The sequence below is a fragment of the Lathyrus oleraceus genome, chromosome 1, assembly GCF_024323335.1.
Source record: "Lathyrus oleraceus cultivar Zhongwan6 chromosome 1, CAAS_Psat_ZW6_1.0, whole genome shotgun sequence".
Classification (NCBI taxonomy): Eukaryota; Viridiplantae; Streptophyta; class Magnoliopsida; order Fabales; family Fabaceae; genus Lathyrus; species Lathyrus oleraceus.
Genome location: NC_066579.1, coordinates 360,734,530 through 360,757,674, shown reverse-complemented (window position 1 = coordinate 360,757,674; position 23,145 = coordinate 360,734,530). Strand labels below are relative to the sequence as shown.

The 23,145-nt window shown below is 38.9% G+C and overlaps 2 protein-coding genes across 3 annotated transcripts; one reads left to right on the top strand and one right to left on the bottom strand.

Annotated features, from left to right (window-relative positions):
• Window positions 1–16,789: 16,789 nt before the first annotated feature.
• Window positions 16,790–17,702, top strand: LOC127115755 (uncharacterized). The gene has a single exon (XM_051047220.1). It carries the CDS (start codon window positions 16,892–16,894, stop codon window positions 17,495–17,497), a length of 606 nt encoding a protein of 201 aa, XP_050903177.1. The 5' UTR covers window positions 16,790–16,891; the 3' UTR covers window positions 17,498–17,702.
• A 488-nt stretch (window positions 17,703–18,190) lies between these two features.
• On the bottom strand, window positions 18,191–22,815 carry LOC127136527 (translation machinery-associated protein 22). Of its 2 annotated transcripts, none has more exons than XM_051063074.1 (7): window positions 22,507–22,815; window positions 22,273–22,362; window positions 21,173–21,225; window positions 20,985–21,066; window positions 20,050–20,117; window positions 19,882–19,965; window positions 18,191–18,492 (listed from the first exon to the last, which is right to left on the bottom strand). In XM_051063074.1, exons 1-7 carry the CDS (start codon window positions 22,652–22,654, stop codon window positions 18,436–18,438), a joined length of 582 nt encoding a protein of 193 aa, XP_050919031.1. In that variant the 5' UTR covers window positions 22,655–22,815; the 3' UTR covers window positions 18,191–18,435. The 2 variants fall into 2 exon arrangements, with proteins under 2 accessions (XP_050919031.1, XP_050919034.1); XM_051063077.1 differs by having other exon boundaries at window positions 21,173–21,222; window positions 22,507–22,804.
• Between the last annotated feature and the right edge of the window lie 330 nt (window positions 22,816–23,145).

The following is a 23,145-nucleotide window of genomic DNA, read 5'->3' as shown; positions in this document are numbered from 1 at the left end:
TCCGCATGGTATCCCTGCAAGAGTATGTGAGTTCTCACAAAAAACTCGACAAAAAGGTTAGACAAACAAGATGAAATCCAGGGAAAACAATGCCATGGCAACACAAGACAAGTTAGAACAAACAGAACAAAGAAACAACGAAAACTGTCGCATTCGCTACTGCATCGCCTAGCGAAAGCTTAGCGAAGCTTCGCTGCGTGCTCGCCTAGCGAAGCGGCTAGCGAGCGCCTGCGGGTTTTGAATTTCCCATCGATAACAGTATGATTTTAAGGAGTCCAAACCCTATGGCATTCCTTTCGGAAACGAAATTATTAAACATTCAAGACACTATTCACATATTCATACGCAAGCATAAACCCGTGTGCAAAACCTGGTGTTACTTCATGCATTCATAGTATTCAAATTCAACGCATATAGTAATAGGAACAAAGGCATACCTGATGAGAGAGGCCGATCGAATGGCACGGCTGGATTTGCAAAGCTCTGTTAGGGTTTGCGTGAGGCGGAGGCAAAAGAGTGTGTGAATCGGAGTGAACTTCTCAGAGCTGCCTGAGGATCGCTGCAGAGTAGTTCCTAGGTCTCCTTCTCTCAAGGCCTTTCTTCGGTGAAACTCCAAGTGTTTTATCCTCTACTGCAACTCTTATATTTATAGACTGATTTCGTGGGTAGTGGGCTCAAATGAGGGCAACTCAAGCCCAAAATCTTTCTGATATTTTCTGAAGTGCGCGCCCTTCGCCTAGCGAAGGACCTGCTCGCCTAGCGAGCATGACAGTACTTTTCGCTAGGCGAAGCATCTGCTCGCCTAGCGAGCATGACAGCTCGGCAGCAGATTCTTGCTTCTTCCAGCCTGGCGATTTACACGGTGAATAGGCCCCATCTGGCCCTGTTGGTAGTACCTCAAGTTTTTTCCTTGTGTTGACTGATCGTCTAAGTAGAACCCACAAAGTGTCCTGGATGATGTCCGAGCTTCTTGGAGCTAGTTCCGATTGACATGATGCAATGTGGTATGAAATGCTAAATGACCTGAAAAGTGAATGCATAAATGAGGAGGGCAAATTTTAGGGTGTTACACATGCTTTCGAAGATGTTCTAGCATTACTAATCTATGGTTTGGTGTTATTTCCTAATCCAGACCAATTCATAGATATGAATGCTATTAAGATATTTCTCACTCATAACCCTGTGCCTACCTTGCTTGGAGACATTTTGCATTCCCTTCACGCCCGTACTGTGAAAAGGCAAGGGACTCTCATGTGCTGCGTACCTTTATTATCTAGGTGGTTTATTTCGCACCTTCCTCAATCAGTCTTGAAGAATGAGCAAAATTTGAAATGGTCTCAAAGGATAATGTCGCTTTCCCATTCAGACATCCGTTGGTGTCCTCATCTCAAAGAAAACGTTATCATCATTGACCGTTGTGGAGAATTCTCTAACGTACCACTCCTGGGGATGAGGGGAGGTATTACTTATAATCCTGCTTTAGCCCTACGTCAGTTCGGTCGTGCTCGAAGAGATGGTCCACATGAAATAATTATCCAAGGCACTGTGTTTGACTATGACAACGATCCCTAAGGTCTCCGTCAAAGATTTGTACGAGCTTGGGGCATGGTGAAAAGAAGTACCGTAGGACAGAAAAACTCTATTCCTATGGAACCTTATCTCAGATGGGTACGCGCCAGAGCTCGTGAGCTTACCATGCCATATCTTGCAGTCGGACCGCTGATTGTTGAACCAGGAGTTGAAGGAGGTACTCCTCAGATCATTCCTTATCCAGATATGCCTACCAATGTTGAAGAATTGAAGAGATCCTGGATCCAGTTGAGAGAGGAAAGGGATACTTTTGAAACCCAGTTCTGTGCTGAAAGGAAGAAAGTGTTAGAACTTACCAGCCAGCTTAATGAGGAACGAAGACTCAATGCATATCTTCGCCCAAAAAGAAGTCGTCCCTGGGAGACTTGAGCTTTCATTGTATTTTATTATTTTGTTGTAATAAACGTTGATTAATAAAAGTTCTTTTCTTGGTGGTTTACGCAAAGTTAATTCCAAAAGTCCTTGAAAACATTTCATACATTGCATAGCATAGCATAACATTGCATAACAGGTATTCTAAAAGATCAATGTTCTCACGGTCTTCCCTCTAAACAAACAGATGGCTCTCGAACAAACTGTCAAAGATCTCCAGGCTCATAATGCTCAATTCCAGGAGATGATCCTGAACTTATCCAAGGGGAAGAAGGAGCTGAAGGCTCTCTTGCTCAAGAAGAAGAAAGACAAGAAAGCTGTGAGTTACATTAACCCGGGAAGAAGGCTTAAAGGACAGGCCGCAGGAGTCAAGATTAGAATTCCGAAGGATCACGAAGAGGAGACGGAAAATGATTCGGAAGAGGAAAATGTTGATCCCTTCAACCCTGAGGACGACAATGAAGACTATGAAAATGAACAGTACTCTCCAAAAGATGATAAGTATAAGTTGCTGGAAGAACGTATGCTAGCTATGGAGGGTCAAAAGGCGCCCGGTCTGGATTTCGAAAGCTTAGGTCTGGTCTCTGATGTGGTCATTCCCCGCAAATTCAAGGTCCCCACTTTCACTAAGTATGATGGTGCGTCTTGTCCTCAGATGCATCTGAGAGCTTATGTGAGAAAGATTCAGTCGTATACCACTGATAGGAAGCTATGGATCCATTTCTTCCAAGAGAGTCTGTCTGGCACACAGTTGGAGTGGTATTATCAGCTCGAGAGCTCTAACATCCACACCTGGACTGATTTAGCGACAGCTTTCTACAAGCATTACCAGTATAATTCTGAATTAGCGCCTACTCGGCTACAGTTGCAGAATATGACTATGGGCTCTAAAGAAAGCTTCAAAGAATATGCTCAAAAATGGAGAGATTTGGCTGGCAGAGTCAAACCCCCTATGACTGATCGAGAATTAGTGGACATGTTCATGGGTACACTGACTGGCCCATTCTACAGCCATCTACTGGGAAGTTCTTCATCGGGTTTCACTGAACTTATATTGACAGGTGAACGCGTTGAAAGCGGCATTCGAAGTGGAAAGATACAGGCGGCTACCTCTGCAAGCACCAAAAAGCCCTATCAGGGGAGGAGCGAATCAAATGCTGTGTACGGTGAAAGGGGCCATAACAAGAAAAACCGTGACCATACCATTAGAGTAGTTACGATTGCAGCACCGCCATCTCAAAACCTCCAGCACAGACAAGACAGGCCAAGAAGGCAGTTTACCAAGATCAATATGACTTTAGCACAAGCACTACAGGGTATGCTAAAGGCAAATTTAATTACCCTCAGAGGCCCTCCTGCAAATCTCAACACTACTTCTCCTCGTTATAATCCCAATGCCAGGTGTGCATATCACTCCGATTGCCCCGGGCATGATACAAACGATTGCTGGTTGTTGAAGAATAAGATTCAGGATATGATCGACGCTAGAGAAGTTGAATTTGATCCTCCGGAGACTCCCAATGTCATCACTGCACCTATGCCTAATCATGACAAGACTGTTAATGTTGTGGATGATAATTCCCACATTACTAATGTGGCCGACTTAGCATCTCCCCTCCTGATCATCAAGAGGAATTTATTGCAAGCTGGTTTATTTCCAGGTTGTGCTGAAAATTACGATCTCTGTATACTCCGACCCAATGATTGCCTGAAATTGAGGAACGGTATTCAACGGCTGATGGACGATCATACAATTCTCTTTGAAAAGATTCCTAAGGTGGAAAACCCTATTGAAGAAATATCTGTGATTGCCAGATCCGAAGTTCCAGTGAAGATTACCGCTACTAGAGTGCCTGTGAAGATTACTGCTGAGCCCAAGGTAGCTCCCTTAATTATTACTGCACCTGGCCCAGTACCGTATTCCTCAAGCAAAGCCATTCCGTGGAATTATGGAGGGAATGTTTACATCCATGGCATAAAGCAAGTTGATAATTCTGCTAATCCTAATGACATTGTTGGGACCAGTAGAATTACTCGAAGTGGAAGGATCTTCTCTCCAGAGATCTCACCTCCCGCCCCTGAAACTCAAGGAAAAGAACCAGTAATCAATCCTTCTCAGTCAAGGACACCAGTCGAAGTTACTACCGAAGATGTTGCCAAACAGGAAATGGAAGAAATGCTGAAAATCATCTGCAAGAATGATTTTGATGTGGTAGAACAGTTGGGGCATACTCCATCTAAAATTTCGATGTTATCCTTGTTGTTATCTTCTGAGTCTCATGCCAATGCATTGATAAAATTCTTGAAGACCGCTCATGTACCTCAGGAGACATCTGTCGATCAGTTCGAAAATTATGTTGCTAACTTGGCTGTTGACAATGGCCTAGGCTTTTCCGATGCTGACCTGACACCAGCAGGAAAGAATCACAATAAAGCTCTGTATATCTCCATTGAGTGTAAGGGGATCACCTTATCTCATGTGTTGATCGATAATGGCTCTTCTCTGAATGTGCTACCGAAAGCTGTGCTCGATAAACTGGACTGTAAAAGCATTGAACTGAAACCTAGTGACGTTGTGGTGCGTGCTTACGATGGTGCGAAGAGTGTTGTCCATGGTGAAGTGGTTCTCCCTATCAAGATAGGACCTCAAGTCTTCAACACTACCTTTCACGTAATGAACATTCGCCCTGCCTATTCCTGCTTGTTGGGACGCCCTTGGATTCATGGGGCAAGTGCTGTAGCTTCGTCTCTCCATCAAAAGCTGAGGTATCCAATAGAGGGTAAGATTGTCACTGTGTGTGGAGAAGAAGAGTATATTGTCAGTAGTGTGCATACCTTCAGATACGTCGAGATGGATGGTGAATTCTTTGAGACTCCTTCTCAGTCATTTGAAGTGGTTCCTCCGCCCAGGACTGTCCTTAAGCCAACTCTCATTGTGCCCAAGGTTATTCGTGCTCCTCCTGCTATGATTTCTCTGAAAGATGCTCAAGCCATGATTGAAGAGGGTGGTCATACTGGCTGGGGTCAACTGATCGATGTACCGTACAAGTCTGATAAGTCTGGTCTGGGGTTTAACTCTGAAAAGATAGTCAAAGATCAGATTAATGTTGTAGAAGATGCTGATAGCGATTGTGACTTGGATAGCTGGATTTTCCCAACAATCGGTGACGGACTCAATAATTGGAAGGCTGAAGACACTATCTCGATTTCCTTTAGTCAGGAGTAATTGTTATTGCCTATTTTAGGGTTGCAAATTTTAATATTTTACAATTGAACTTCTTAAAGCATTGTGTCTATGCCCGGGGCACAAATAGCTAATTTGTTAAGGGTTTTGTCATTTTCATAAGCATATCCACATTCAATAAATCAATGGACTTTTTGCATTCAAATATTGTGCTCTTTATCTTTCCTGTCATATTTTAAACAAGCTATGCTTTCTTACACACACTCACGTAACAAATTGCAGATCCATATCCACTCTGGATCCTGTTGATAATAATTCTGCTACTGTTCATTATGACTTTGAAAATCCGATCTACCAAGCCGAGGATGGAAGCGAGGAAGATTGTGAAGTACCTGGAGAGCTTGCCAGACTATTACTGCAAGAAGAAAAGACTATACAGCCGCATGAGGAATCAATTGAAATTGTAAATCTGGGTACTGAAGTAGACAAGAAAGAAGTCAGAATAGGAGCAGACTTGGAAAACAGTGTCAAAGAAAGATTGATTCAGATGTTACATGACTATATAGAGATTTTTGCTTGGTCTTATGAAGACATGCCAGGATTGGATACTGATATAGTAGTGCATCGTTTGCCAATGAAGGAAGATTGTCGTCCTGTTAAGCAAAAGGTTCGTCGCATGCGCCCTGAAATGTCCGAGAAAATCAAAGCCGAAGTTATGAAACAATTCAATGCCGGTTTTCTAGCTGTTACTTCTTATCCTCAATGGGTTGCTAATGTGGTACCGGTGCCGAAGAAAGATGGTAAGGTGCGAATGTGTGTAGATTACAGAGATTTGAATAAAGCAACTCCCAAAGATGACTTTCCACTTCCGCACATTGATGTTCTGGTAGATAACACCGCTCAACACAAGGTATTCTCATTCATGGATGGATTCTCGGGTTATAACCAGATTAAGATGGCACCCGAAGACATGGAGAAAACTACGTTTGTGACGCAATGGGGCACTTTCTGTTACAAAGTAATGCCATTCGGTTTAAAGAATGCAGGGGCAACATACCAGCGTGCTATGGTGGTTTTGTTCCATGATATGATCCATCATGAAATAGAGGTATATGTGGATGACATGATAGCCAGATCTCATACTGAAGAAGAACATCTCGATCATTTATACAAACTGTTTGAGAGGTTGAGGAGGTACAAGTTGAGATTGAACCCGAACAAATGCACCTTTGGAGTAAGATCCGGTAAACTCTTGGGCTTTATTGTCAGTGGTAAAGGAATTGAGGTTGATCCGGCTAAGGTGAGAGCTATTCAAGAAATGCCAGTTCCCCGTACAGATAAAGAAGTCAGAGGTTTCTTGGGACGCTTGAATTACATTGCCCGATTTATCTCCCATTTAACTGCTACCTGCAAACCCATCTTCAAATTACTGAGGAAAAATCAAGAGATGATATGGAATGATGAATGTCAAGAAGCTTTTGACAAAATCAAGAAGTATCTCCAAGAACCTTCAATTCTGATGCCACCAGTTGAAGGAAGACCTCTAATCATGTATTTGACCGTGTTAGAAAATTCAATGGGGTGTGTGTTGGGGCAGCATGACGAGTCTGGTCGAAAAGAGCATGCCATATACTACCTTAGCAAAAAGTTTACCGACTGTGAAACAAGATACTCATTGCTCGAGAAAACTTGTTGTGCTTTGGCTTGGGTTGCTCGCCGACTAAGACAGTATATGTTTAATCATACCACTTTATTGATTTCTAAGATGGATCCTATCAAATATATATTTGAGAAAACTGCCCTCTCCGGAAGAATAGCAAGATGGCAGATGATTTTAATAGAGTATGATATCCAATATACTACTCAGAAAGCCATCAAAGGAAGCGTGTTAGCTGATCATTTGGCTCATCAAGCAGTTGATGATTACCAATCTATGAATTTTGAGTTCCCAGATGAGGATGGCATGCTTGTTACTGATTATGAAGAACCTGGGCCAGATGAAGGACCCGAACTGGGATCCCGATGGACTATGGTTTTTGACGGATCTTCTAATGCGTTGGGCAATGGTGTTGGTGTTGTAATTATTTCTCCCAGGGGTTGCCACACGCCTTTCACTGCTAGACTATGTTTTGACTGTACCAACAATATGGCTGAATATGAAGCATGTATTTTGGGACTCAAGGCTGCTATAGACCTGAAAATCAAGTTTTTGAGTCTGTACGGAGACTCATCCTTAGTAATCAGTCAGATCAAAGGAGAATGGGACACTAAACATCCGAATCTCATCCCTTATCGAGAGAGGGTGTTGACATTAATCCCATACTTTGAGGAGATTACATTCGAACATATTCCACGAGAAGAGAATCAGTTGGCAGACGCTTTAGCTACCATGTCATCTATGTTCAGAGTCAGATGGGACAATGAAGCTCCCATGATCACCATTGCACGATTAGATGAACCAGCATATTGTTATGAACTGAATACTGATGAAGTAGAAGAGAAACCTTGGTTCCACGAAGTAAAAAGATATTTAGAAACTCAGGAATACCCTGAAGGGGCATCCATCAATGACAGAAAATTTCTGAGAAAGTTCTCCGCTAAATTCTTTTTGAGCAATGGAGTATTATACAAACGTAATCATGATTCGACTTTGCTTCGCTGTGTGAATAAAAGGGAAGCAGAAAGGATTATGGAAGACATACATAACGGTATTTTTGGGACTCATTCTAGTGGACATACGATGGCCAAGAAGATTCTGAGATCAGGGTATTATTGGTCTACCATGGAAGCTGATTGCCACCATCACTCCAAAACTTGTCACAAGTGCCAGATCTATGCGGACAAAGTACATGTACCCCCTGCTCCATTGAACGTGTTGACAGCCCCTTGGCCCTTTGCAATGTGGGGCATTGATATGATTGGAGAGATTAAACCTACTGCTTCTAATGGACATCGTTTCATCCTTGTTGCTATTGATTACTTTACAAAGTGGGTAGAGGCAGCCTCATTTGCTTCTGTCACCAAGAATGTGGTGGCACGATTCATCAAGAATAATCTCATTTATCGATACGGCATCCCTGAAAGAGTTATCACTGACAATGGCACTAATTTGAACAACAAGATGATTACTGAACTCTGCACGCAGTTCAAAATAAAACACCATAACTCTTCTCCGTACCGGCCAAAGATGAATGGCGCCGTAGAAGCTGCCAATAAGAATATTAAGAAGATCATACAAAAGATGACAGTAACATACAAAGACTAGCATGAGATGTTACCCTTTGCTCTTCATGGTTATCGCACTTCAGTACGCACTTCGACAGGGGCAACTCCTTTCTCTTTAGTCTACGGAATGGAAGCCGTTTTACCAGTGGAAGTTCAGATTCCTTCTCTAAGAATTATGAAAGATGCAGGCTTAGATGAAGTTGAATGGATTCAGACTCGACTCGATCAGATAAATTTGATTGATGAAAAGAGACTTGCGGTTGTTTGTCATGGGCAGATATATCAGAAGCGCATGACCCAGGCATTTAATAAAAAAGTCAAGAGACAGGTGTATCAAATTGGCGACTTGGTGATAAAGCGTATCATTCTACCACAAGGTGATCCCAGAGGCAAATGGACTCCCACATACGAAGGACCATTTGTAGTTAAGAAGGTATTCTCTGGTGGAGCCATGATACTTGCTACAATGGATGGCGAAGACTTCCCACATCCCGTGAACGCAGACATAGTCAAAAAAATACTACGCATAAAAAAGACCCGCTAGGTCAACGTATCTAGGCAAAAGTAAGGGCATCCCGGCGAACCAAAAGGGTTCGGGCAAAAATTAGGGATAAACATATAAAAATGTACACCCGGCAAGTCGAAAACCTGAAAAGGCGGCTTGGGCAAAAAAGGGTATCCTGGTGGACTGAAAACCTGAAAAGGCGGTCCAGGTAAAAATTAGGGATTAAAGCGTATGACTATGTCCCGTTCTCAGTCAACTTCACCCAAGCCAAAGGGACTGAACAAGCCAATCACTTCTATCCGACAGTAGGAGATGAGATGCTTGAAGACATAATGACAGTAGCAGAATTAAAATCAATAGGACTTTTTCTTCATAGCTTTTTCTTTGTTTTCTCGACAATTTCCTCTTACTAGGATTTCTGTCTCTTTGTACTCAAATTGCCTGTTTATAGGCCCTCTTTCAAAATCAATACAATTTTGTTCCCAAAAAGATACTTTTGTTTTACTTTCTCTGTTTTGTTTGCGTAAACGTCCATTGATTTAATTTGAATTAATATATGCATTTGAATATGATCGATGTTTACCAAAAATACATGCATAAAATAGAAATAGTGATTACTAAAAGACTTCAGGATCGAGGAGAAGGTCTAACCATGCTTTCCAATGAATCCGTTGCTAATTCTATTCCCCAGCAAAGCCAGTTATTCCCTAGAAGAAATTGGCATTACTAGACAGACTGGTCATCTCTTCCATCCCCAGCCAGGCTTCTGGTGAATATTTCTACCATCAGACAGAAATCAAATACCCCCAGCTAAGAGAGATTCATCAATACAAAGGTCTCCAACCGGAATCTCGGGACTTATTTTCCCCTGGCAGAACTTCTCAGACACATAATTCATTCATTACATCATTTCACAGCATACGCATGCATACAATGTTCGCAAGCATCAAACATCTCATGCATCATGACATGGCATGAAGTTAACTTTATTTTTCAGGTTAATTATCCTCCTGATACAGTCAAAATAAAGATCCGTTCAGACGGGTACTCTTATTGATTACATTCAAGGTTCGGATACGTCTTTCAGATATAATCCATATGAACATTCATTCTGACAAGCATCCTGATATCCTCCTAATGATGGCATCCTTAAGCCCATCCCGGACGTTTATTGCAAATACAACGTATACAAATATTATCAGATACAGCCTAACGTATGGTTCATTCTGATTCAGCCCAACATATGATTTCTTCAACTATTCCAATACGGTCTGGCGTACGACCCATTTGGATGTTCATCCCCTCAGATATTACCTAGCGTACGGTACATTCCGAGGCGTAGTCTAGCGTACGACTACTTTCTTCAGATACAGCCTAACGTACGGCTCATTCTGCAACTCAGATACGATCTAGCGTACGATCCATTCTGATTCTACCTTCATCAGATACAGCCTAACGTACGGCTCATTCTGCAACTCAGATACGATCTAGCGTACGATCCATTCTGATTCTACCTTCGTCAGATACAGCCTAACGTACGGCTCATTCTGCAACTCAGATACGATCTGGAGTACGATCCATTCTGATCTTCATTCCTCAGATACTACCTAGCGTACGGTACATTCTGAGGTGTAGTCTAGCGTACAACTACTTTCTTCAGATACAGCCTAACGTACGACTCATTCTGCAACTCAGATACGATCTAGCGTACGATCCATTCTGACCTTCATTCATCAGATACAGCCTAACGTACGGCTCATTCTGCAACTCAGATACGATCTAGCGTACGATCCATTCTGATTCTACCTTTGTCAGATACAGCCTAACGTACGGCTCATTCTGCAACTCAGATACGATCTAACGTACGATCCATTCTGATTTTTTATCCCTAGTGAAGTTGACAGCTCAATGGATGACTCACTATACGGTCTAGCGTACGACCCGGTGTGGCACCCATGTCTTCAGATGCGGTCTGATGTACGACACACTCTGAAGCTCTCATCATCAAACTTTCTGGATGGCATCCCTAAGCCCATCTCCGCCAAGACCATCTCAATTAACAAGTGCAAATTTTCGGGCATTCTAAGTGTTCAATAATCTTCCACCTCCAGATCACGAATGGCGTACATACCATTCTAACTCTCTCGGTCTAAGAATATTGAACAGGGGCAGCTGTCATACCCCAAAATTTACCCGTTAATCTTTCAAGACATTCTTCAAGGCACTCCAACTCATTGTTCAAGACATTGATCTTAAAGGAACAAAGACCCAGCTCACAGGTGGCCAAATCCAGAAAATGACTCAAACTGGCATGCTCGCTAGGCGAGCAAATTCTTCGCCTAGCGAACTCTTCGCTGCACCACTCGCCTAGTGAAGCTTGCGAATACCATAAATTTTGGGCTTCATTCTGAGCCCATCAGGTCACAAAAACTATTATAAATACCAAGACCTCATTCAGAAAAAAAGGGGAGGACGAAAAAAACAGAGGAGAAAAGGAGAAACACAAACACGCACAGAGAACAAACCCTGGAGGCTAATCAAAAGAATTCAGAGCAACCCTAAAGGAAACCCTGAAGGAAACTCACCTGCACAACGGTTACCTCCGCCCACTCGATCCGGTACAAACCCTAAGAGTGATCTGCCAATTCACTGGTGCAATTCAATCGTAAACAGGTTTGCACCATCACTACCGTTTTATACTTCCAATTTGTAATCTCTAAATACATGATGCATTATGATTGAATTTTGGATATGTAGTTAGATTTTGCATGTGGATTTAAGTATGCATGAATATCCTGAATGTTTAACCGTGTAATTTCTGTAATGGATGTCATAGGGTTTGGAGTTCCGGAAATCGTACTGTTATCAAACTCAAAACCCGCAGCCATTCGCTAGCACCTCGCTCAGCGAACATGTAGCGAGTGTTCGCTAAGCCTTCGCTAGGCGAGGCAGTAGCGAACATGACAGACGTTGATGTTGCCGTTCTGTTCTGTGCTTATCTGACATGTTTTATTATAACCGTGTATTATTGGCCTGACATTCTTACTACTGTGATTCTTTTATTTGGTACAACTCTCGATTGCACCCCCGTTTTGGTATTCTAACCCGTTTGTTGACTTTTTGTGAGGATTCACATACTCCCGAAGAAGGTAGCTTGCTAGGTATTCCACTTTATTTGTGGGATACCCTTGTGGAGTTCTATTCTAATTATCTAACTGATTACAAATGTTGCCTTTGAGTACATGTGATCTTGGTCCTCTCTTTGTTGCCTTACGGTGTTACGGTCATGTCCCGCGAACGGGGGGATACACTTAGCAAAGACCCTTCGATTAAATCATCATGTCCCTATAAGATAAATCATAGTCCCTCGGATGTTGCCTTCGAATATATGATTTTGTCCCTCGATGGCCCGTCGTTGTAGCCTACGGTTAAATGATGATCGTCCCTTCGAATGCTAAGGTATCCTTACAAATGTTGCCTTCAATGACCAATCAATGACCCTACGATGTCCCTTTACATCCAAAGGATAAGACTACTTACTTCTCAATAGTAAGGACAGTTTTACCCTCATAAGGATAGGAAATGCCCATAAAGACCCTGGGTAGGTATAACTCTTAAATGCTTACTCACAACTTAAAATACCTTTCACACCTCACACTTTGCAAAACATCTATTAGAAAATCACCACTTGGTATACATTCGCACTAGAATCATTGCCAAGTTATATTTTTCTAAACAGCTTTCAAAATTAAACGAGATAAAACACTTTGTATGCATTCGTACAAGAATCATTACAAAGTTAAACTCTCTTTTCAAACATTTTCTAAACAGTTCTCAAACACTTTTTCAAACAAGAAAAACATAAGTGATTAAGCAATTAAGAGCCCATGGATAACCATGGATACAAAGGGTGCTAACACCTTCCCTTTGTATAATGTACCTCCCGAACCCAAAAATCTAATCAAGGTCTTTCCTGTTCTTTTCCACCTTTCCTTATTGGATAAAAGAAAAGTCGGTGGCGACTCTTGCTATCCGCGACATTTGCTTTCCAAAGCAAAAGCACCCAAAGTCACTTCACCGTATGACAGTTTCCTTAGTGGATTACCATATATATATATATATATATATATATATATATATATATATATATATATATATATATTCTTCTTTTTTCTCTTACACTTGTGTATTCAATGAATAAGAAAACTTTATAATTCATGTCCTGCAATGTGTATTTCAGTTTTGTTACTTACCATTATTTTTACCTATTTATATGATATTGTTATTGGTCTCGAGTTTGTTTCTATGGGATACAGCTTTCCCTCCGAGATTGTGCTCGAAGTTTTATTGGACGTATCTAGGGATTATGCCCAGCTAAGGGTTGATACCCCTTCCTTTCCCCTAGATTAAAATCGGGTTTAAGGTCGATGCATTTTGAACTCATTGTTGCCTCTATAGTGGCTAGCTATCAAAAGATGGTGAGTCGTTACTTGTTACTTTGTGGCATGCTTTCTTTTTGTGTGCGCTGGTATTGTGGGGCTTCGATTTCTTTAGTCCTACGTATGTGATGTTTGTGACAATACCTTTAAGCCTTTATGATGGGCCTTTGATTACTTTGGTCGTACGCCAACAGGTTTTGTGACAACATCACTGACTCATCGTTACCTTTTATAATCACAAGGAAATATAGAGTTTAGTGAAATTTTATTTATTTTCTGATGGGCTAACTGTGTACATCATAAAGTGCATCATAACTTTACATATTGGCTGAATTAAAAATAACCAAGTGGAATAATGATTGCTTACTGACCATCGGGGACATGATGGCTGGCTTTGACTTCACCTAGATTAGTTACTTGCACATATCCGGTCGGGATGATCCGCCTTACTTACTTGGGGATGAATAGTCATGTCTCTCAACTTCCTAATTAGGGAAGATATGTTAATCTTCATAGATTTTCCTTCACCTTTTTGGTCTTGTCGTAGTGATTTGTATATCCTTTTTTCCCATATTGCTTGGTGCGTATCATCACCGGCTCATCATGGAATTTGGGGAACTTCAACTTAAGGGTTATCAAGGACGCCACTGCGTCTAATATTGTCTTAAAGGGTCTTTCTAGGATGAAATTGTAGACGTTTTTAAGGGAATGACCAGGAATTAAGAGTCACTCGTTCTGACATCTTGTACCTCTCCTAAGGTGACCATCAGTTCAATGTACCCCCAAGGACAAGTTACTATATTGTTGAAGTCTTATAGGTCAGATCTATCATAAGGCCATTATTTATTTATTCAACCACAAATTTTCAAAAAGGTTCAAGTACATGATATCACAAGAATTCCCTTCATCAATAAGCACCTAGGAGACGTTGAAATTATAAATCGTGGTTGTTATCACCAAAGGAAAAACATTGTTTAGGATCCACCCTACTTTCTCACTGTCACTGAATCTGGAGATTGGCTTACCCGACATCCCTGTTAAAGTTATTCCCTCCTTTTTTAACGGTATTTAGCTCGGAGATCTTCCTCTTCATCATCCCTTTAGAGGGGTTCCTTTCTCTTAGGACACCACCAATGATTGAAGCAATTTACTGGCGCTTTATTTTATGGATTTCTTCTTCATCGGTGTTGGTATCTTTTCCTTTGGATTTGGAAGCAGCTTTGATGGATTTCTCCCTCCCGAGAGAATGCTTCTTTTTTAGTGAACCTTCCTCGACCCCTCTTATTATCTCTGGTGTATTCAGTCATACGCCTTTTATTTATCAGTGCTTTTATTTCATATCTCAGCTGGATGCAGTCATTCATGTTATGGCCATGACTCTTATAGAAACGACAGTACTTGGACTTATCTGTCCAGGAAGATTCCTTGACTAGGTATAAATTCCTGACCCTGACCTCCTTGAACTTGGTTTTTATGCATTCCTTCCAAATTTAATCCCTCAAAGTCTTCAGGGGAGTGTACGCATTGAACCTAGATTGGGTGTCATGTTCTCCATCTTCTTTGTGAAAACCTCTATTTTTCTCAGGTGCCTGATTGAGTCCAGGATTTCCTGCTCTTCAACCATGAGTTTTTCTTCATAATTGATGTAAGGTTGTACCCTAATAAAAAAATCTTTTAAGATATAGACCTCTTTGAGTCCTAGCTTCTCTTGGAACATGCAGTCTTGCCTTAACCCCTTCTCGAAGATCCAACATTTCAGTCTGTCATATGTGTCTCCCACGACTATTGCCAATTTGGTAAAGTGGACAATTCCCCCCTTTGGAATTGAGGGGAGAAGTCTTGTATCTTTAGTGGTTATGGCGACTCAGTGATCTCGGAATTTCTCCCTACGACGTTGGTACTCTGATGGAAGCCGACTTAGGAATGACAATTTTATTTCTTTAGGAGGTTGCCTTCCGCATAGTGCTATTATTCATATTTATGTGTTGTAGGGTTATCTTCAATTATAAACAACCTCTCATCCAGGAATTGTAAATTATGATGTTACACTTGATTGTATACATTAGTAGCTCCTTGGATCCTGAGGTTAGATTGTAACATCTGAAGACCAGGGAGAGTTTCCTATCTAGGAATCACGGGGAGTGATGGAGGTTTATGTGAAGGTTCGCCTTGATGAAATTGTTGTGTCGATTCCAAAAACTGGAGATCTTGTAATACTACTTAACCGACTCTCATATGAACATGATCTTGCTATAAAGGATTAGATAGAGATGCTATCAAGACTTGGTCGTCTTTTGCTTAAGAAAAATGATGTGGATCCTTAAATATTTCAGTGGCAGCGGCTTGTCGTTGGACAGCAGAGTGAGTGGCTTTGGATGCCACCATGGTTGATAAATCTAAAGAAGAATTTGTTAGGAAGGAAGTTGAGAATTAAAGAAGAAGAACAAGAAAAAGAGAGCTAAAATTTTAAGGGAGGAAATCTAGATCTTTGGATCGGATGAGATATGAACATGCAAATACATGGAAATCTGACTTTGTTTTCCATAAACTGTGAAAGCTCATCAATGGAAGAAAAGTGTCACGTAGTCTAGATTTCTCGGTTAAAAATTATGAATATCTGCCATAGATTGAGACTTATAGATTTCAAGTAAGCGATGCATGCCTTAAGATTGAGAACAGGTCGGTCGATATCGGAATATGTTCAGCTTGTGAGGGATTTATTGAGTAAGGATGGGGTTCCTGTAAAACCAGAATTGTTCGATGAACGATGAAATAGTGCTTGATACAATAAATTTGAGTTTCCAGTACAGTGGAGAAAGGGTTGACCTGCAATGTTAGTACTCCAACCCTTAAGTGTGTAAGAAAATACAAAGTGATGTGAAAGTGAAAATGAATTTGAATACCTGAGAAATAGTACGTCTTTCCTCTTAAATAATGGAAATGATTCTCAACAGAAAGTATAGAGTGAGACGTGGAGCACAGTCACCTGCCAGATTGATCTAAATGGTCAACACAACTCTCGAATGCATAATTACCTGCTCCAATACATTATAAATTTGCCTTTTTTTACATACGTTTATGCTTTCTCTTTTCGGTTAAACCTTTCCTCTTGAGTCTTGTGGTCGGAATTTGTATTATATTAAATCACAAAGATGTTTTAATATTTATTTGAGGAATAAACTATTTTACATGCAATCTTTAGATAGAATAAATGAAAATGCAATACTTATTAAATTTTTACAAATATTTTGGAATCAATCAACAAAAATGAAACTACCGATTCCTTTCACTTTAGATCATTATTTTTTATTAAAAACACATGCACTCATGGAACACCTGACGTTGAAATTTAATATTTAGATTAAAAAAGAAACAACTGGTAATAAAAGAAGTAAACGTCAACTTCATTTTAATTATAAACTGTTCACTTTTTTATATAAAGACGCACATTTCACAATAGCTACCAAAACAGCAGCACCATTAATTTGCATGCTCTAACAACTCTCAGTTACAGAGAAAAACATTTTTTTCCTTCTATTCTGCTTTTGAAGAAAAGAAGTTACTTTTCATATCAGTATGAGTGAAGCAGATTCAGTTTCAGCATATGATATGATTGCAAGTTGGCTTATAAGTCCCTCCTGCATATTCCTATTCTTAAACCTTGTCATCGGCACCATTGCTATTACCTCTCGTTTCGCCGCTCAAAGAAAAAATCTACCCGACTCGTCGCAACAACTAGTCCCTCCCACGTCGTCGTTTTTTGAACGAGTGACGTCGTTTGGACTAGGTTGCTGTAAATTCAAACCACCAGCAACATTGGTGGAAAGTCAGATCGAGGTTGTTCAAAATCAAGACATGAACCAACTCGACCAGACTGTATTGGACCAGACCAAATCGATTGACACGGATGTTTGTGAAACAGAAATGAATGAAGGTAGGGATAACTTGATTGGGAATCCGCTACCAAGAGCTCCGTCGCTCTTGGAACGGCTTATGTCGGGGAATTTTGGCCGGTTGAAGTCTGTAAAGGTGGAGGAGGAGAAGAAAGTTGGATCAGAAATGGAAGAGGAGGAAGTGGATGCAAAGGCTGATGATTTTATCAAAAGGTTTAAGCAGCAACTTAGGATGGAAAGGCTTGATTCCATTTTACGTTACAGGGATATACTTCATAGACGATCATGAGAATTATATAACATAATTAAGAAATTAGTTGGCCTAGTTTGTTGTTTATAAAAATGGTGGTATATGGCGTTTTGTTATGCAGGTTGATAAAGCTTATGTGCTAGGTTTTTTTTAGATGTTGATTAGTTTTAATTGGAAATGATAATCATTCATATATACTATATGATTAATTGCTTTGGATTAGTGAAAAATAATTTTAGTTGCTTTATGTTATAGTCAATACCAAAAAATTGTAAATATACAGGTGAATTGATGAGTTCACCAGAAAAGATAAATTAACGGAACTAATGGCTTACAAGTCGAAGCATCAAGACCAGGAGTAATTTTGAGATGATGATCTTATCGAAAGTTTTATAAAATTGTGGACAAAACATACTGAAAATAATTATTAGTTTTGTCCGGAGTATCGGTAATGCTGAAAGTAACATGGGACGTTAGAGTCAGCCATTTAAATGGAGCAAACAATTCTAAAAGATGTTGATGGGTCCAATGTTTAAAACAAATTATTCTTATTCTCATCAGCCTGCTAATCGATTTCTCATGGGATACCCTCACTCTAGTTTCTTCTAATATCTTTATAAGTGAAAGAGCTTAATAATTCTGGTAAATACCATGTTATTCTAAACATACAGATTAATATTAGACAAGGTTGTTAAAAAAGTGTAGGTTAAAGTTGGCAATTTGCAAGCAGAATTGAAGTAAATAAACCTTTTTCATCCTATTGTATCTATTCGCACACAATTGATTGAACAGTGTAAATGAAAATATACGTTGTATTATGCCCTGATACTTGTTATAGGGAGAGAGAAAAGGAGGGCTTCAATGGCTAAAGTAGTTTTTAAACATTAAATACCAAATCTATCAGCCATTCCCTTCAAAATACAGAATTATAGCTGATTCTAACCACCAGTTCAGAGTCTTTTAATAAATACTCAAAATCAAGCAGCTGGAACCTTCTTCCCATCTTCTATAAAGAAAATTGCTCTTTCCGGAACCTGCAGAAACAAGATAGATTTTAAAATCATATAAGAATTAGCTAGGTTAGGGATAAAGAGAACTATTTGTATTTAGGGTTAAATATGATTTTCGTTCCTAAAAAATAAGGACTTCCAAGTTTAGCCCTTTTCAATGTTTTTTTGTCTTCAAATTTTTTTTTGGGCATAGTTTTAGTTCATGCTAAAAATAGTTTTGCATAATTATCCTTAAACTCTTACATTTTTAATGATTTATCACATATGTTTCGAACATTATTAAAACTTGAATTTTTTAACATAAAAAATTCAAGATATTAAGGTAACAACAATCTAGACAATAGAAACCAAATTTTGAACTAATTTCTTGCAGAGGAACTATTTATAATGTTCCAAACATGCCCTCAAAAAATAGTTAAATAATACATGTTGACATCATAGCATGGACTAAAACTATGAAGAAAATATTGTAGAGACTAAAAAACAACAATAATTAAGAACTAAACTTAGGCCCCAACATCGTAAGAGCAAAAGACATATTTAACCCTTTGGTGTATAAAGAAAAGAACTATTGACATGATATGCATGGTATAAATAAAGCAGGGAGATTATGATAGAAACTAGAAATTTAGGTAAGTAACTGTTTGCTATTGAATTGGAAAATGCTGGGCTGAAAGCTCTTACAATGGTGAAAACAGAGACAGGAAAAGAAAACCAGAGTTTAATGAACTTCTAATCCAGATAGAAATCTCCTAACCCAGATAGAAGTCTCTCCTACACACAAACCACTTTTCTGAATACCTCTCAACTTCCCCTCCCTCTCTCTTACTACAGAAACTCCTTTGCTAACAGAATATTGCCACGTTCTCCTATTTCCCTATTCAGCCTCTCTATTGGGCTAAGGCCCAAATCTAGTATCCTATCAGATTACGAAACAGATTAAACCATGGAAGATTTTGTAAAACATGCTCACCACCAACTCTTTCGGTCATAGATCCATATTTTCCTAGGCTCACTAGTATGGATTATACTAACTTGTTTATGCATGAGCAAAGGATGTGTTTCCACTGGGTTTCATAACCATAAAAACAAATCCAGCATAATAAAATTTACCAATTGGATCCTTTCAGAAATTATATCCTAGGTTGATGAAATGTTCAATAAATCACATAGGCTGGTGTCAAAGACAGATTGCTATTTTAAACAACACATTTTCCTAAGCTGATATTAACCTAAATAAAACAGCCACCAGTATCTCTTCCACATATGAACAAGCAAATTAGAACAGAAATTATACTACTAAAAATGATAAAGCTTCATTTTTTATATATCATTGTTCAACGTTTACCACTACCATGGATACATATTAAGTTAAATTATAATGTCGGACAATAGACAATAAAAACCACTCACATCAGGCCATGTATCTGTAATGAACTCCACAATGTCATAAGATATATCCCCTTGAACATCAATTTGTTCTTTCTCAGTTGGGCCCTGACACCAATCAAAAAATAGTATAAAACATTATATCCAACTACTAAGCAACTATACAGGTCCATTATGGATAAGCCAATAAACCTTGACAACAGAAGCTCCTGTAGCAAACTTTTTCCCGAGTTTCTTTGAAGCATCACTGAGCTTGACACCTGAAATGAAATAAGTGTTTGAGCTAAATACCAACAGCAGATGTGTAATGATAAGTCAAGGCCTTGTTTGAATTAATTAAAATCTATGAACAAAGGTACTCCAAAATTAAAGCCACCCGGTACCCATTGGGTACTCATGGATACATATCTCGTACATTCCAAAAAAAAAAAATCAACTAGAAAGAAATAACTGAGTATCAAATTTGGGAAAATGAGGGTAGCATCTGGGCATGGGTTTTATTTGGATATATGTACAAAGTTGCAAACCTGTACCTGCAGCCGAATAGATTCTAAGAATGTTTGGTAAAAAATATGAAAAATTGTTTTCCCCATTCCTTATGTCAAATTACCCTATTTTTTGCTTTGTATGTATCCCCTCCCCAAACTTCAGATTCAAGTGACAGAGTAGCAATTCAGTACTGATTCTAGTTTTTTATTTCGGTAATTCAAGTTCTTTATCCTCTAAAATCTAGGTCTTCTGAGGTATACATATATAGTTTCATGTTACCTTAAAGTTCCCTAGATTTTTTGAAAACCATGTACTCCACCATACTAGACCTTGGCAACATAGATAAAAAGATATGGAATAAATAGAAATGGAATGAGATTAGTTGCCGATTTGGGGTAGAACTTCATAGAATCTATTTCACTCCATTCCATATAATACCTAGATCATCTCTCCTCCCAAAAAAAAAACAATTTGTAAGTATGGGCTGAGATACTTTTTGCTAATAATCTCGTACCATTCCATTTCTTTTCAAAACTGAAAAAAAGAAACATTATTTCTTTAAATCGTCTTCAGTTTCAATCCATTCTACATATCATCGCTAGATATCCAAACAAAACAGAAGGAAAAATACAACTTACCAAAAAGTTCCAAGCCCTTAACAGTGGTGATAGATTTTCGTTTGTTACGTACGACCTTCTCAATTATAACCTCTTGCTTGTCCTGAAAAGAAAAAACCACATCTGATAGTATCAATCAAATGATTGTAATTGTCATCATGAACATATAACATCAAATGAAAATTGCATTTAAGAATTCCAAAACATGCCTTCTTCTTTATCTTCCCACCTGGAAGGCGTTTAACCTCTTCTGGCTTCCCTGCTAAAATAACAACATAGGGAATCAAATAATAATCACCAATTGCCAAGCAATAGGTTATTAAAAATAAAATAAAAAAGAGAAACAACATTCAGCTCACAACCACAAAAAATATTCAGAAATTTCATTGGAAAATCAATTTGGGACAGCAAAATCTGACAATTTCTCAAATGGCAACACAGTTCAATAAGTGGCTAATGGGTATATCAAGATTGAATACTTCATGAACCATCAAAGTTGAACACTATTACCATAACTCCAGGTATTCCAATTACTTGCAGAGTAGCCAATAGCGGCACTATCCCACTATAGCAAAGCGGAGGCCGACCATTATGGGAAGAGCCTCAGCAGTGCAGAAAACCATAGCGGCCCTATAGACCGGGATAGCAGAGCGGTTCCTGGCCCGGAGCGGTTTTTGGCCTGCTATCCTTTTCCCCTCTAAAACACCGAAATTAAAATTACCCCTTAAATTTACAATGTTTTAAGGGTATTTTGAGTTTTTCAATCAAATTTGAGTTGAGACTCAAACTTAACCTTCCTTCCTTCCTTCCTTCAGAGTTGTTTATGCACTTTAAGAGTTATGTGTGCTTTGATCTATGAATATTTTATGAGTTGAGTTATTTGTTTAATTTTTCATTAAATAAATGTTTTTAATTATTGTATGTAATTTGTCCAAAAAAATGATCAAATAAAGCGGTCATTCCGCTCTACGCTATCCCACTTTTTGGCCGGCCGCTCCACGCCACTATCTCGGAATGACTACTCTGAATGACTACTCTGAATGACTACTAGTAGATCTGAAAACTTGGAAAATCAAGGTTAATCACATTTAAATTTGTGGTTAATAAAGTCCAGTACATAGCTAATAAGCTGCAACACAAAACCTGATATATTTATCAACTAAATCAAACACTTAATTAACCAAGTGATTGAAATTGATTATTTTAAAAGCTATCTAGTTATTTTCCGTTGTCTCAAATTGATGTTCAATAACATTTTTTATTGAAAAAAAATACAGAAAAATTATAAAATAAATAAATAAAAACAAACCTGAAGAAGCAGCACCAGCACTAGAAGCAGAAGATATACCAGTAGCTTGTAGCTTATCAGCAACTTTATCAGCTTCCTTCTCATTTGCCTCTGCACAAAAACAACAACAATAGCAACAATAACAATTATGATGAAGATAATAAAATAGAATAAATAAATGACATTAAAATATTGAAAAAAATCGAAATTAAATTGGGAATGATGAGTTGGTTTGATTATGAGAGAAATAGATACCGTTAAGAAGATTAGGGTATAAATCGGGTACGTTTTGGATCAACCAGGGTTTGCATTTATTGAAATCGGATCCGAATTCGCAATACTCAGGGGGTAAACTGCAAACCTGGCAGTATAATACCCGAACCGGTTGGGGTTTTTCTGCCATTGTTGTGCAGTAATGCTAACTTCAGTTTTTCTCTCGCGGATTCTTCACTTGTGTAGGTTTTTTTTAACGAAGAATAAAAACGATTCTTTTTCGAAACGCAGGTTTAGAAAAGAGACGGTGTATTTAGAAGATGGTAGATTTTGAGAAATTTGTTAATCATGTCCGTACGGCGTCGTTTTAGCTTGACCACTTTCTCCAAATTAGTTTATTGCCATAATTTTTTTTTTTAATAATTCATTAAAATAAAATAAAATTAAGTAAAATTAGTATGGTCAAAAAGGTTATCCAAGTCCGGAGAAAGCTTTAAAATCAATTATGGTCTCTCAAAATCAATTTTAATATTTTGAAATAACTTAATGTCATCGTATATTTTCTTGTTTGTAATTGATTTTTGATGAAGTTGCAATTTCTAGCTTTCTTGAAATCAATTCTCCTCACAATAGATTTATTTTCCATCAACTTCTCTCTTTTATTTTTGAATTGAACAACAT

Bases quoted from the DNA above. Each gene is read 5' to 3' on its own strand.
- LOC127136527 (XM_051063074.1), bottom strand. From the start codon at position 22,654: ATGGCAGAAAAACCCCAACCGGTTCGGGTATTATACTGCCAGGTTTGC. The intron at 22,363-22,506 runs GTATCTATTTCT...GTTTTTGTGCAG, and splicing joins ATACCCTAATCTTCTTAACG to AGGCAAATGAGAAGGAAGCT. The intron at 19,966-20,049 runs GTTTATTGGCTT...GATTGGTGTCAG, and splicing joins CAGGAGCTTCTGTTGTCAAG to GGCCCAACTGAGAAAGAACA.
- LOC127115755 (XM_051047220.1), top strand. From the start codon at position 16,892: ATGAGTGAAGCAGATTCAGTTTCAGCATATGATATGATTGCAAGTTGG.